The 15,179-nt window shown below is 46.5% G+C and overlaps 1 protein-coding gene across 1 annotated transcript in view; it reads right to left on the reverse strand.

The window, feature by feature from the left end:
• The window catches only part of MAN2C1 (mannosidase alpha class 2C member 1), a 38,853-nt gene extending 26,193 nt beyond the window's left edge, over nucleotides 1–12,660 (reverse strand). The window contains exons 1-6 of the mRNA XM_035112383.3: nucleotides 12,366–12,660; nucleotides 11,005–11,130; nucleotides 2,618–2,741; nucleotides 2,034–2,104; nucleotides 1,631–1,808; nucleotides 552–741 (exon numbers count right to left, since the gene is read on the reverse strand). Coding sequence (XP_034968274.3) covers nucleotides 552–741; nucleotides 1,631–1,808; nucleotides 2,034–2,104; nucleotides 2,618–2,741; nucleotides 11,005–11,130; nucleotides 12,366–12,484 — 808 coding nt within the window. The 5' untranslated portion in view covers nucleotides 12,485–12,660. The remainder of the gene's footprint in view (nucleotides 1–551; nucleotides 742–1,630; nucleotides 1,809–2,033; nucleotides 2,105–2,617; nucleotides 2,742–11,004; nucleotides 11,131–12,365) is intronic.
• Nucleotides 12,661–15,179: the final 2,519 nt, after the last annotated feature.

Below are 15,179 nucleotides of genomic sequence, written 5' to 3' on the forward strand. Positions count from 1 at the left end.
GCCAATCTTTTTTTCGAATTGATATAATATACCTGAGAATGAAAAATACTCTGGTACAGTGCTCATACATAATCAAGTGTTTACAAGCTTGATCTCCACCGGGTGAAGTCTGGCACCGTGACTTATTCAAGGGCTTTCAGAGACTTCAGTTTGATAGTTTTAATGTTTTGCATTGTTCCATAAAGTTTTCTGTACTGTAATTGTTTCTTTCAATCATGTTGCTTTCGATATTGCTTTGTGTATAAAGATTGTTTGCACGTTTGCTTGGGTGTGGACCAAGCATCTCCTTGCTGCCGTGACCATCTGGCGACTGAAAGGCTAAGAGATCTGGCAGGCGGCTGCTGTGCTTTAAGTCTACACCTTTCTCTAGTAAAGCACTAGAACCGGTCGTGCTGATGGTTTTGGCATCCTTATTTGGTATCCCTGCATCCCACCTCTCCCACAAAGCCCTCTGTTGGGCCTGCGGTTCAGAACAACCACCCGCCGCCCACCCCAGCCAATATTGCTGGTGCCCTCCCTACAACACTGCGCCAAAATGCACTTCCTGTTACCGGAATCAATGTGGCAATGGCCCATGGCGTGGATGGCATGCTGACTCTCTCCATTCTTTTGACCGAAGACGGAGCAGGCAAGTTCGTGCACTGCAGCAAAAGTTGATGGGTTGGCAACATCACACAGGTTAATCATCCGATTGGCTGTGTAGAGTGCCTGGAAGCTCCGCTGATTTTCCTCCCCAAGAAGCTGCGTAACAGGAAAACATAACCATATGCTGGCAAAATATGTCGTCCACACAAGCCTACACCAAGGAACTGTTGGGTATTTGTTTTGTATATACAGTACCACTAAATCACAAAACATGTCAATGCAGTTTACAACATCAAATGATAAAAACCATACAATAAAAGCATCAAAAAATATTTTAAGTTAAAAGGCAACAAAAAAGAAAGGCTAAAAGTTGTAAGCATCAACAAACCATTGTGGGAGAAGTATTCTTAATTGCCTGCTTAGGCCTGACAGAATAAAAAAAAATTCAGCAGGCCTTTATTTATTTATTTAAAGTGTCCCTGGATTTATTGGAAAAAAATCTGGTAACCTTAGAATAATGCTTTTTATAGGGTAGGGTAGAGGGACCCAGGTGGCGCTGTGGGCTAAACCACTGAGCCTAGGGCTTGCTGATCAGAAGGTCGGCGGTTCGAATCCCTGTGACGGGGTGAGCTCCCGTTGCTTGGTCCCAGCTCCTGCCAACATAGCAGTTCAAAAGCACATCAAAAGCAAGTAGATAAATAGGAACCGCTATAGTGGGAAGGTAAACGGCGTTTCCATGTGCTGCTCTGGTTCGCCAGAAGCGGTTTTGTCATGCTGGCCACATGACCTGGAAGCTATACGCCGGCTCCCTCGGCCAATAATGCGAGATGAGCGCGCATCCCCAGAGTCGGTCATGACTGGACCTAATGGTCAGGGGTCCCTTTACCTTTAGGGTAGGGTAGGGAGCACTGAGGGCGAGTTTATGGAACCAGGGGAGCAGTGGCCCAAAAAAGTTTAGGAACAACTGAACTAGATAATGAGGGAGGTGACTTCCTCCAGTGCACAGCCAGCATTTGAAGACAAAACCAGGAAGCATAAGCTTTACCTTAGCCATGTCCAGAAGAATCTCAAAGTCTACCAGAAGTTCATGGACATCCCTGTTGAAGACCACCAGCTCTGCCTTCTGCAGGGAGAACTTCTTGTCAGGATCAGGTGGTGCAATCATGCTGCCTTTCCCAGCTCCAAACAGACCATTGCAGGCAACCTCCACATACAGGGTCAAGCTAGGGAAGAGAAAAATGTCAGCAATCTCATCAGGTATCTAACTGTTTAATCCAGGGGTAGCAAGCACGGTGCCTTCCAACACCCTTCACCCTCAGCCAACACGGTCTGGACTTCTTTTTAAATGAATGATTGCTGAAAGAAAATGGGCAAAAATAGGCAACCTGACCTTCCTAGAAAAACAAGAGAGTAACCCTCTGAATGGCTAAGAGGGCTTCCTTGCTCACCTGTGGGGGTCCGTCTCCTTTAGATTATCTGTCAGAATGTAGCTGGTCTTCTCACCTTCCTGCGTCAAACCCTGTCAGATTTTGGGGGGTGGAAGAGAGGGGATCAGAGGTAACCTCTTAAATGTAACACAATAGTGGACAACACTGCCTAAAACGGAACAAGTGGCATAATGTGCCAACACAATCATTGACTTGTCACTAACTATTGACAATTGAATGCTGCACAAAGATGTACACTACCTCCTTGCAAGAGCCAGTGAGGGCTTTTCAGTTGCATGGCAAGATCTGCTGCTTCTCCCGTCACACACCCTGACATATATACTAGACTCTGAACCCTTTGTGGACATTGCCAACTCTTAGCTTTGTTTTTCAGAGAGAGAGAGAGAGAGAGAGAGAGAGAGAGAGAGAGAGAGAGAGAATCGTGTGCCTGGCTTGTTTCATCTCTAGTTAAAGTCAGCACCATTTAAAAGGCGCTGAATTATTTTAATTCTACTCTGGGCAAGGGGGCAGGATGCATGACTTTGATATGGTCATGAGCGCTAGCTAATCAGCACTCTGCACACCCAGGTGAGGTTGTCACTTACCTGCACAGGTTGGGCATCCCTCCAAATCATTCCCTCTCCTTCACTTTCCCAAAGAAGGTGGACTTCCTTTCCTGTCCATTCCATGGGGATGCTGAGATCTACTTTGAACCAGCAGGTCTGCCATCTTAGGGAAGTGACATGTACAATTTCAGGTGACTTTTTAAAAATAATAATAATAATAATAATAATAATAATAATAATAATACAAACAATACTTCTAATTTCCACAGGATAACTATCTCACTAGGATGGCAAGAAATGTATTAGTGTTTGCCCAATACTTCAGTCAGAAAAGGGCCCTGAAATCCCTGGCTCAACCAAAGCACACACCATTGAGGTTACTTACCGGTAGGTATTCAGCCTCATGTGATTTAACAGAGTAGCAGCAACAAACAGACAACACGGTAATGTTAGCAAAACAATGAAAAGGTAAACCACCGTGAAGTGCAAATATATAAATGTATATGCACCAACAACCTTCACATATACAAGGAGTTTCAAAAATGTGTACAAAATCTCATGCTCGAGGTCTTAAAAGTCCACTATAAAGTGCAATAATCAAGTCCGATAGTAAAGTGCTATGATGTATCATGCGTTCTTATCTCTTCCCATGCGTTCTTATCTCATCCGACGGGTGGCCAGCTTCTTCCCCGTTTCACAGGAATGGTTTCCTCAGGGGGCGGACTCTTTCTTAAGTAATAAATTTGTATAAATTTATATGATGCACCATACATACTTATACTCACAATCCTTCGGTAGTCTTGTTAAGCTTTTGCACATGAACCTTTGGTGAGTATTTTAAACATTTCTGTACAATGTTTTAAAGAAATGTATAAGTATGGGAAGAGATAAGAACGCATGATACATCATAGCACTTTACTATCGGACTTGATTATTGCACTTTATTCTGGACTTTTAAGACCTCGAGCATGAGATTTTGTACACATTTTTGAAACTCCTTGTATATGTGAAGGTTGTTGGTGCATATACATTTATATATTTGCACTTCACAGTGGTTTACCTTTTCATGTGATTTAACGGCACTCCGCTCAAGTTTGCTTTGTCCCATAGCTTTCCATAGCTGTGACTCAAGGACAGGGCATCTGCTCTGCAGGCAGGAGGTGCCAGGTTCAATCCTCGGCTTCTCCATGTAGGGCTGGGGAAAATTCCCTGCCCGAAACTACACTGTCGGTGTAGGCAAGACTGAGCAAGACAGACCAATGGTCTGACTAGTATAAGGCAGCTTCCTGTGTTCCGATTATATTTTTATTTTATTTATTAAATTTATATATCATCCTTCACCCAAATATCTCAGGGCGGTTTACAAGATAAAGATACAGGATAAAAGCACAAAATAAATAGTTAAAACAAAACAATACTCCCCACGTCCCACAAACGTGGTCCCATTAAAAAGGCCATAGAATATTAATCAGCCCAAAGCCTGGTTGAAGAAGAATCGTCTGGTGCCTAAAGATTTATAATGAAGGTGCTGGATGAACCTCCCTGGGGAGAGCATTCTACAAATGGGGAGCCTCTGAAGAAAAGGCCATTCTCACGTTACCACCTTCCGGACATCTCATGGAGGAGGAGGCACATGAAGAAGGGATAGTGTGACAAATTGAAGCACTTTTAAAATGTTTATTCCGGCCCGGCTGGCAAAGAGTTAACCCACCTCCAGCCTGACTGGCATAGAACTCTGATGGGGGCGGGACTGTGCCCGGTTTTAAAAAAAAGGAGGGAGAGTCGGTTTGGTGAGTTAGGAGGGAGAGGGAGGAAGGTGTGGTGTGATGTTATGAGGTGGCTTGTATGAAGACAGTTAAGAGGCTAGGAAAACTTAAAGTTAAATGTTTGACTGAGTTTATTTTGTACAACTGGAACAAAGCTAATTAATAAATGACACGTTAAAGAATCACTTATGTTTTTAACACAATAAAACTTCATCTCTGTTTTTGCCAACAAGAGGTCCGTCTGTATTTTTTCCAGCGAGGTACCAGGACTCACAGCCGTGGTGACTCAAGAGAGGGCAAAACTCACCTCAGGCAGGGAGGTGGTGATTTGTGTCCTGAGGTTACACGGAGGAGGCTTAGAAGGGTAACCTGAGGTGCCAAGAAGTTGCCAGAGTGCATAGGGCAAACTTCTACAGTGGGGGAATCCAACTGAGGGAGACCCTTTACTGGAGGCAAGAGGTTATTCCTGGGGGACAGCCTAGAGTTTCTTAAGGTACCAGGCCACGCAAGCTGGAAGGCTCTCCTTACTAAGAAACCCAGTAGTAAAAGGGGTTTATATTTTTTGAGGCGTCAGGAGAAGAGGGTGGGTGTTTTCCCCTCTGGATTCCTGTGTCGCAGTGATAGTAAGGTAGAGTGGGACACGGATCGTCACATTTTTGGTGGCAGCGTCGTGATCGAAATTAAAAGCTCACGCGCCTAGTTTGGTTTGAGTCTGTCAGGATTTTCCTGTGAGGAAAATGACTCACGTAAGAAAACCCAGAGAGGCAAAAGGAGATGAAAGAACGGAAGGGGCTGAGGGAAGCCCAGATTCTCAGGTTGAACTTATGAAACTACGAATTGAGATGGCTCGAATTGAAGCTGAGAGGGAAAAGATAGCATCTGAAAGTGAGAGAGAAAAAGCTAGGATTGAAGCTGAAAGTGAGAGGGAAAAAGCTAGAATTGAAAGTGAGAGAGAAAAAGCCAGAATTGAAGCTGAGAGGGAAAAGATAGCAATTGAAAGTGAGAGAGAAAAAGCCAGAATTGAAGCTGAGAGGGAAAAGATAGCAATTGAAAGTGAGAGAGAAAAAGCCAGAATTGAAGCTGAGGAGAGAATGCAATCAGAGAGGATAAGGGCACAATTAGAACAGGACAGAATGAAGCTTGAAGAGATACGTTTGAGATCGGAATTAACTAGTAGCCCAGTTAATAATGATAGTATCGCAATTAATTTAAAAAGGTTCCCCAAATTTGGAAAAGATGATAATGTCGAATCGTTTCTATTTACCTTCGAACGCGTTTGTGTGGAATTTCAAATACCTGAGGAGAACTGGATGCTTTATTTAAGACCTCAAATTTGTGGGATACTAAGTGAAATTTATGCTGACCTGAGGGAAGAAGAGCTGTCAAGTTACCAAGTATTTAAGCAAAGGGTCAGGGTTCGATGTGGGCTCACGGCTGAACAAAGCAGAAAGGCTTTTCGTGAGGCAAAAAAGGAACATAAAGAGACTTATGCCCAACTAGCTAGCCGCTTAGATAAATTACTTGACAGATGGATTCAAGGGAGTGGAGTGAAGAACTTTGATGAGTTAAAACAATTAATTTGTTTAGAACAATTTTTTAAGCAAATCCCTAGCAATTTACGTTGGTTCTTGAGGGATAAAAAGCTGAAAACTGTGGCAGCGGTTGCCGAGGTCTTAGACGAACTACAAGGTGATTTCAATGAAATAGCATTCCCAAAACACTCACAGAAGGGTAATCCATGGAGAAACAGAGAAATTAAAGACAGGCAAGAAAATCTTCCTGTCAGGGAATCAGTTTCTGACAAGACAGGGTCTAAGAAAATCACTTGTTTTTTCTGTAATCGTGAGGGCCATGTACGTGCCAGGTGCCCCCTGCTGGTTAAGTCGCAAACTACACCTACTGCAGCTAAACAAATAAAACTGGTAACGCAGTCACAGGAAAGTAGCTCGCCTCAGACAGAAGGCTCAGAGAAAGCGGACAGTCCAGCTGAGACTACTTCTAAGGTCTTGCAGGTCTGGAGGGCTGAGCAGGAGTGCAACCAAGATTACATGGAGCCAATTGAATTAAATGGTCAGTCTTGTTTAGGTTTGAGGGACACAGGAGCAGAAGTCTCACTTGTCAAATCACAATTTGTTCCAAAGGAACAGTACCTCAAGGGTCAGTCCTATAGTTTAAAAGGCATATGGGGCCCACATTTTGAAGTACCATTAGCTGAAGTTGATATTACCTACAAAGGATTTTGTGGCAAATGGAGAGTAGGAATCCTAAATGAATTGGAGGTACCCTTTTTAATAGGGAATGACCTAGCTAGTCAGAAGCACCGTATTCAAGTGATAACTAGGTCACAGTCTCAAGTCACTGAGAGTAATCCTCCTGCAGTTATAGAGACACCCATAGAGCCTGGTGAGGATGAAGGGCTGATTAGCGTGCCAGTGGTCCAGGAGCACGGTGCCCAATTCTTGAGTGATCAAAAAGAGGATGAAACTATAAAAGAGCTGTGGGGTAAAGCACAAAGTCCTAATGCCGAAGTAACTGTGGAGAACCCCTGCTTATTTACCACCATTGAGGGAAGACTGTATAGAATTTCTAGGAGGAGGAAAACTGCTGCTGTTTGGGAAAGGAAGAAACAGTTAGTGTTGCCAAGAGCTTACCGGTTGCAAGTGCTACAAATGGCACACGACGCACCCTCAGCAGCGCATCTAGGCATTAGAAAGACTAGTGATAGAATCCAAGCAAGATTTTACTGGCCTGGGATGGGCAAAGACATCAAAGAGTATTGCAAGTCCTGTGTGATCTGCCAAAAAGCAGGCAAAAGAGCGGACAAAACGCGAGGCTTGTTACAGTCTATTCCCGTAATTACTGAGCCCTTTTCCAGAGTAGGAGTGGACATCCTCGGGCCTATCTCCAGAGTTACGAAAAGGGGGAATAAATTTATTTTATGCCTAGTGGATTATGCTACGCGCTATCCAGAAGCAATACCTCTAAAGAACATTGACTCAAAGACTGTAGCAAAAGCCCTCATGTCGGTGTTCTTAAGGCTGGGATTCCCCAAAGAAATTATAACAGATTTAGGGACATCCTTCACGTCCAAGACCATGGAAGAGCTTTTAACCCTTTGTGGGATTAAGCATGTTAAAACTACGGCTTACCATCCGCAGTCGAATGGCTTGACGGAGAAATTTAATTCGACCCTGAGCCGGATGCTAAAAACCTATTCCATCAATCATCCTAACGACTGGGATGAGAGGCTGCAACACTTCCTATTCGGTTATCGCGAAGTGCCGCAGGAGAGCACAGGGTTCAGTCCTTTTGAACTCCTATTTGGACGACAGCCACGAGGACCCCTAGACTTGATGAAAGCAGCGTGGTCAGGGGAGGAGCAGATCGACAGCCCTGATGTTGTGACGTATCTACAGGAGCTGCAGAGCGACCTTCAAGAGCTACGGGAGCAAGCTGCTCACAACTTGCAGCAGGCACAGCGTCGACAGAAGCAGTGGTATGATGCACACGCAAGAGACAGAACTTTCCAGCCTGGTGACAGTGTACTCGTGTTAAGAACAAGACGTCGAAAGAAGTTGGAGATGTCGTGGGACGGTCCCTTCAAAGTGGTCGAGAGGATATCAGCGGTGAACTATTTGGTAGAGTTAGATGGGGAAGGGAACCGATGTAAAAACTTTCATGTAAATTTACTTAAGCCTTATTTTGACAGAAATAAGTTGGTGTTACAAGTAAAGGGGAAGATGACACAAGGAATTCATTTAACTGGGTGGGGAGAGCTGAGTAAGGGCACAACTCTATCAGAGGTGTCATTCGATGAAAGTCTGACCCCAGAGCAAAAGGAGCAGTTAAAATTAGTCCTTGCTCAGTTTGCTCAGATCTTCTCAAACATCCCAGGGAGGACCAACCTAGCAACTCATAAAATAGATACGGGGGAAGCAAGACCCATAGCTACCCCTCCTTACAGAGTGACGGGGGAGCACGCCGACTTGGTCTCTTCAGAGATCGGGGAGATGCTTGCACTGGGGTTGATTGAGCCCTCTTACAGCCCCTGGTCATCGCCCCTGCTCTTGTTCAGGAAGCCAGACAATACCTTTCGTCCCTGTGTAGACTTCAGAAAGTTGAACCAGGTGACCGTGCCGGACGTTTACCCCATGCCACGGGTGGACGACTTGGTTGAGACCATAGGAAAAGCGAATTATATATCTACACTGGACTTAACAAAAGGGTACTGGCAAGTGGAAATGGATCCCTTAGACAAGCCCAAAACCGCTTTCATCACTAGAGATGGGTTGTTTGAATTTAAAGTGTTGCCTTTTGGATTAAAGAACGCGGCAGCCACGTTCCAGCGACTCATCGATAGGATGCTAAGGGGTCTGCAAACGTTCGCCCTTGCTTACATTGACGACATAGCGGTATTTAGCCCATCGTGGAGAGATCACTTACAGCACCTAAGTGTGGTCTTCCAGAGGATAAAAGCGGCAGGTTTAACAGTAAAAGCGGCTAAGTGTCAGATGGGGGAAAGACAGGTAAAATACCTAGGCCATGTTCTCGGAGGGGGAGTGATCAGGCCAGATACTAACAAAGTGGAAGCCATCAGAAGCTGGCCGGCTCCCAAAACTAAGAAGCAGGTGCGTGCCTTTATAGGAGCTATAGGTTATTATAGGCGTTTTATCCCCCAGTTCAGCACTCACGCGGCTGTGTTGAGTGACTGCACGAAGAAAAGCCGCCCGGACAGGATTATCTGGACCACACAGTGTCAACAAGCTTTTGAACTTTTAAAGGCTGCTCTGATGACAGAGCCCATTTTAAAAGCACCTGATTTCTTTTGCCCTTTTAATTTAATGACGGACGCTTCAGGTGTTGGTTTAGGTGCAGTGCTGGCACAGGAGGGAGAAGGAGGGTTTTTACACCCGGTGTTATATATCAGCCGGAAGCTATTAGAGAGGGAAAAGCACCTCTCTACCATAGAACTCGAATGCCTAGCGATTTTGTGGTCCGTAGGTAAACTGAAGCCTTACCTGTGGGGCCGAAAGTTTACCCTATATACCGATCACTCACCGCTGAAATGGCTAAACCAAATGAAGGGTAACAACAGCAAGTTAATCAGGTGGAGCATGCAGTTACAAGATTACACATTTGATGTCAAGCACATAAGTGGGAAGGAAAACATCATAGCGGACGCTTTATCCAGGTATTTTTGAGAGGTATAGAATGGTGCGAATTATTATATGAAATGGTGGGAACCCTAGCAGAACATTTGTGCTAAGGCGTTATGATCTAACACATGCCAAACATGGTTTATCTGTGTACAAGTTTATGAGATGTTAATTTAGTTCACTTTGTAATATGAATGTTATAAAATGCATTGAAGTATTTTTAACCCCAAGCCCATTGCTTTGGCATTGCTCTAATTAATTAAGAGCAAGCCGACACAATGTCTTTGTGGTGGGGGGAGATATGTGACAAATTGAAGCACTTTTAAAATGTTTATTCCGGCCCGGCTGGCAAAGAGTTAACCCACCTCCAGCCTGACTGGCATAGAACTCTGATGGGGGCGGGACTGTGCCCGGTTTTTAAAAAAAGGAGGGAGAGTCGGTTTGGTGAGTTAGGAGGGAGAGGGAGGAAGGTGTGGTGTGATGTTATGAGGTGGCTTGTATGAAGACAGTTAAGAGGCTAGGAAAACTTAAAGTTAAATGTTTGACTGAGTTTATTTTGTACAACTGGAACAAAGCTAATTAATAAATGACACGTTAAAGAATCACTTATGTTTTTAACACAATAAAACTTCATCTCTGTTTTTGCCAACAAGAGGTCCGTCTGTATTTTTTCCAGCGAGGTACCAGGACTCACAGCCGTGGTGACTCAAGAGAGGGCAAAACTCACCTCAGGCAGGGAGGTGGTGATTTGTGTCCTGAGGTTACACGGAGGAGGCTTAGAAGGGTAACCTGAGGTGCCAAGAAGTTGCCAGAGTGCATAGGGCAAACTTCTACAGTGGGGGAATCCAACTGAGGGAGACCCTTTACTGGAGGCAAGAGGTTATTCCTGGGGGACAGCCTAGAGTTTCTTAAGGTACCAGGCCACGCAAGCTGGAAGGCTCTCCTTACTAAGAAACCCAGTAGTAAAAGGGGTTTATATTTTTTGAGGCGTCAGGAGAAGAGGGTGGGTGTTTTCCCCTCTGGATTCCTGTGTCGCAGTGATAGTAAGGTAGAGTGGGACACGGATCGTCACAGATAGTTTATATGTTCCTTTAATTCATTGGCCTCTAAGGGAATACTTAAAGGTAAAAGGTAAAGGGGCCCCTAACCATCAGGTCCAGTCGTGTCCGACTCTGGGGTTGCGGCGCTCATCTCGCTCTATAGGCCGAGGGAGCCGGTGTTTGTCCGCAGACAGCTTCCAGGTCATGTGGCCAGCATGACAAAGCTGCTTCTGGCGAACCAGAGCAGCGCACGGAAATGCCGTTTACCTTCCCGCTGGAGCGGTCCCTATTTATCTACTTGCACTTTGATGTGCTTTCGAACTGCTAGGTGGGCAGGAGCTGGGACCGAGCAATGGGAGCTCACCCCGTTGCAGGGATTCGAACCGCCGACCTTCTGATCAGCAAGCCCTAGACTCTGTGATTTAACCCACAGCACCACCTGGGTCCCTTAAGGGAATACTTACGTGCTTCCAAAACTGTCTCCAACTTTCACAAGCCTAAATTCTTGTCTGATAGCTTCGTCATATGGAATCCGGTGTGAGGTTTCAAAGCAAGAGAGAGATGCCAACGGGCAGGAAGCACCAAACAGCCTGCAGTCAAACATACACCTGTGTCATCAGCTCTTTGATTTTTTTTTAATGAAATTACAAATTACAAGTATAATTGTAAATAAATAAATCTGATTGGTCACTGTGGAGAAAAATGTGCTTGTCAAGATCTGATTTCAGCAGGGCTCTTTGGTTCTTAAGCCATAAGAACACAGGAAGGGACCTGCTGGACCAGTCCAATGGCTAATCTAGCCCAGTATCCTGTTCTCAAAGTGCCTATGGAAAGTCCACAAGCAGGACACAAATGCAAGAGCCCACTCCCCTCCTGCAGTTTCCAGCAACTGGTATTCAGAAGCAGCACTGCCTCCAACAGTGGAAGTAGAATATCAGATGGCATGTTTCACAGCAAGTTAAAATGGCTGGAGATCAAACTGTCCAAACTCGGGAATGCTTTTGTTGAGACATTGCAGGGGATTGGACTAGAGGACCATCAGGGTCCCTTCCAACTCCACAATTCTATGATTAAGAGGATGGGGCTAAGGATTAAGGGCCACTTTGAAACTCGGAACTCTCATGTAGCCTCTAACCGCAAAAGACAGGACTCTTGAAAGGCTCTTAAACTGTACTTCTATTGTATTATGCTATCCTCTGGACCCAACATGGCCACAACCACCTCCTAAAAACAAATATGGTCGCATCAAATCCTCCCATGCAGGCAAAAACTGTGTGTTCTTAAGAATGTAAGAAGAGCCTGCTGGATCAGGCCAATGGCCCATCTAGTCCAGCATCCTATTCTCACAGGAGGGCAATCAGATGCCACAGTGGGAAAACCGGAAGCAGGACCTGAGCATGGGCATAGCCATTATTTTTGTTGGGAGGGGCAGAAACTAAGTCAGCTATGCATTTTTAATGATTTTTATTGATTTGGGGGAGCAGTTGCCCCTACCTGCCACCCCCCCGCGCCCTAGCTACGCCCATGGACTTCAGCACAACACCACTTTCCCCGCCCCTGCAGTTTCCAGAAACTGACATTCACAAGCATTATTTGCTCCAATTGTGGAGGCAGAGCACAGACATCGTGGCTAGTAGTAGCCATCCATAGCCCCCCCCCTTCCATGAAACTGCGACGGTAACCCACTTATAAAGCCATCCAAGTTGGTGGCCATAACTGCCTCCTGTAGGAGGGAGTTCCGTAGTTTAACTCTGCGCTGCGTGAAGAAGTAAGCCAGGTGGGGAGAATGGGGAAGGCTTTAGGTGTCGCACCAACACAAGCCCACCTGCCCCGGAGGTTGCAGTCCGTGAAGTATATCTCGGAGATAAACTTTTCGACCCGTTCGAGTGTAGTTCGCCGGTGCTTCAATACGGCAGGTTTTAGTTCTGCTCCGGACCCCGCCATGGCTCTCAAAGTGCAAAAATTAACCCCTTCGGTACTGCACGTAAATATATCCGCTGCGCAACACAACTGAGCACAATGGTTCCGCCTCTCCTGGGCTCCCGAAAGCTCGACTCTCCAGTTCCAGGAAAAGCGGAGGTTTTTTTTTTTTAAGGCGCATGCGTATGAAGGAAATGAAGTCTCCGCCCTTCCCCTCAGTTTCACTTGCCACAGTAGCGAAGTTTCTGCCCTTGGTGGCCAAAGGAGGGCACTGCGTTTTCCTCTGAGCCCCACAGTATCGTACATCTTTAGCGGATGTGGAAAGCGCTTATCCGGTGAAAGATCACGACGGATTTACTGTATTTATTTTTTTGCAAGACAATGCAATAGAATCTGCACTGAATGTATAAGGGAGTTGGGCAGCCTTGCTGTGAAAGACAGAGTCACAGCCCGCTGCCCCCACTGTTTGCACCAAAGGGCAAAGACTAACATTAGGTATCTGAAGAAGTGTGCATGCACATGAAAGTTCATACCTATGACAAACTTAGTTGGTCTCTAAGGTGCTACTGGAAGGAATTTTATTTTTATTTTTTATTTTGTTTTGATAGTTAGGCTTTGCTCACCAGACTATATATATATATATATATATATATATATATATATATATGAGAGAAAGACCACATAAAAATACACAGAGCCCTGTGTGCTTGCTGTTCTAAAAGGACAAGGCTCTTCCCTCCCCCCCTTTTCAAAAACGCATTTATAAAAAAATATGTGCCCTCCCCCCAACTTCTGGCCCACAGTCAGACGGCCCCAACAGTAGCTTAAAGGTAAAAATAAAGGGACCCCTGACCATTAGGTCCAGTCGTGACTGACTCTGGGGTTGCGGCGCTCATATCGCGTTATTGGGCGAGGGAGCTGGCATGCAGCTTCCAGGTCATGTGGCCAGCATGACTAAGCCGCTTCTGGTGAACCTGAGCAACACACGGAAACACCATTTACCTTCCCGCTGTAGGGGTACCTATTTATCTACAGTACGTGCACTTTGACGTGCTTTTGAACTGCTAGGTTGGCAGGAGCTGGGATCGAGGAATGGGAGCTCACCCCGTCGCGGGGATTCGAACCGCTGACCTTCTGATCGTACTGCCTTGCTCTGCGTTACCCACTGAGGTGCGTGGTTTGAACTGAAATTTAACCAAGACCTGACTGCTCCTAGCCCAACACACCAGTGCCTCTAACGCGGAAGCAGAACACCCTTCTCTGGGCGACCTGGGGCCATGCAGTACAGAGGCAAAAGTGGGTGGAACAATGAATGCAGATTTTACCTTTCTACAGCAAGGTACTTTCTATACACACTCACACACCCCTCTCTGCCCAGGCACACAAGAGGCATCGTCTAAGTTCAAGGACACATCTCTCCAGAGGAGCACTGAAGGAGAGCGTGAAGCAGGACCAGTGAGGAGGGTGACCTGGGGAGGATCCAGTGGGCTAAAAAAGGGCTCCTGCTGAGCCACATTCAGCTCCCCACCCAATCTTATGAATGAAAAAGGCACATGAAAGGGGCAGGAACCCAACCAGCCTGGCAGCTAAATCTTACTAGTGGAAAGGAAGCAACATCATCTACCCATCGCTGTCAAGTTCTCTCTTTTTTTAAAGGGAAATTTCCTTATGCTGAATAGGCTTCATCGTGAGAAAAGGGAAAACTTGTCAGTTATGCCTCTACCACACCCAAGGGCATCAGGTGAGCTTCGGAGAGCCATGTGGCTGGCACACCCAGCTCAGCCCTTCAGCACCTGGCCACTGCTCTGCCTGGCACCTACTTGCTGCCCATTCAAACCAATGCCACAGGGCAGCGAGACATCAACAAGTGCCTTAATGGTCTGAGCATGCATGATGTCTGCTTGTGGATCCCTCTTTCTCTCTACTCCCTGTCAGCGTCCTATGCTCACGGCGCAATCTGTGAAGTCTTCACAGATTGGTGGGAATTATACAATGCGTTTTGGTAGCCTTTATAGGAAGAGAGGAAAAAAGAGAGCAAATAAGGATACCGTTAGAAGACTCTGCTAACTCGGACTGTATGTCAAGGTAGATGCAGGGAAAATTCAGCCTTGAGCAAGTTTGAGAGAAAGCAGGTGCCCTGTAATTCTCGGTGAATCGGGCCCTGGGGGTACTTTCCCTCCGAGAATGTGACTTCATTTCTACGCAGGTGTAAAGCTAAGGCGAGGGAACATCTGTGGATGAGCCTGTGCAAACCATAGGCCTGGGGACTCCCCTTTTGTGGGCTCCCCTTTTGTGGGCAGCCACTTTCGCTAGGACCAAGGGAAGCCGCCCCGAACATGGCAGGGGCTTGTTCATGGCAGAAGCCCAGCCCCAAGCAAACCCTGCCGCCCAGGAGCTGCCTCCGGAGGGGCTCAGCGGCCAGGACTGCTGGCGGAGGGGGGCAGCCTCGCACGGCCCAATACGGACGCCCCCCACCCGGTAGGCTCTTCTCGCGTGCATCTCCGGCCAGCCCGGACCCTGGGAGGGAAGCCTCGCTCTTCCCGCCGCCTTGGCCCAGCCAGCGACGCCTACAGCTGGAGCACACGCGGCCCCTTTGGCCTCCCTCGGCAAACACAGCGGGGCTCACGTGTCGCGAGAGCTGCGGCCGGCCCGCTGGCCAGCGCCGCTATTCCTTCCCCGCAGTAGAGCCTCGCGAGATTTCCGGCCGTTTTCCTTTCTT

The sequence above is a fragment of the Zootoca vivipara genome, chromosome Z1 (assembly GCF_965207765.1).
Source record: "Zootoca vivipara chromosome Z1, rZooViv2.hap1.1, whole genome shotgun sequence".
In the NCBI taxonomy this organism is placed as follows: Eukaryota; Metazoa; Chordata; class Lepidosauria; order Squamata; family Lacertidae; genus Zootoca; species Zootoca vivipara.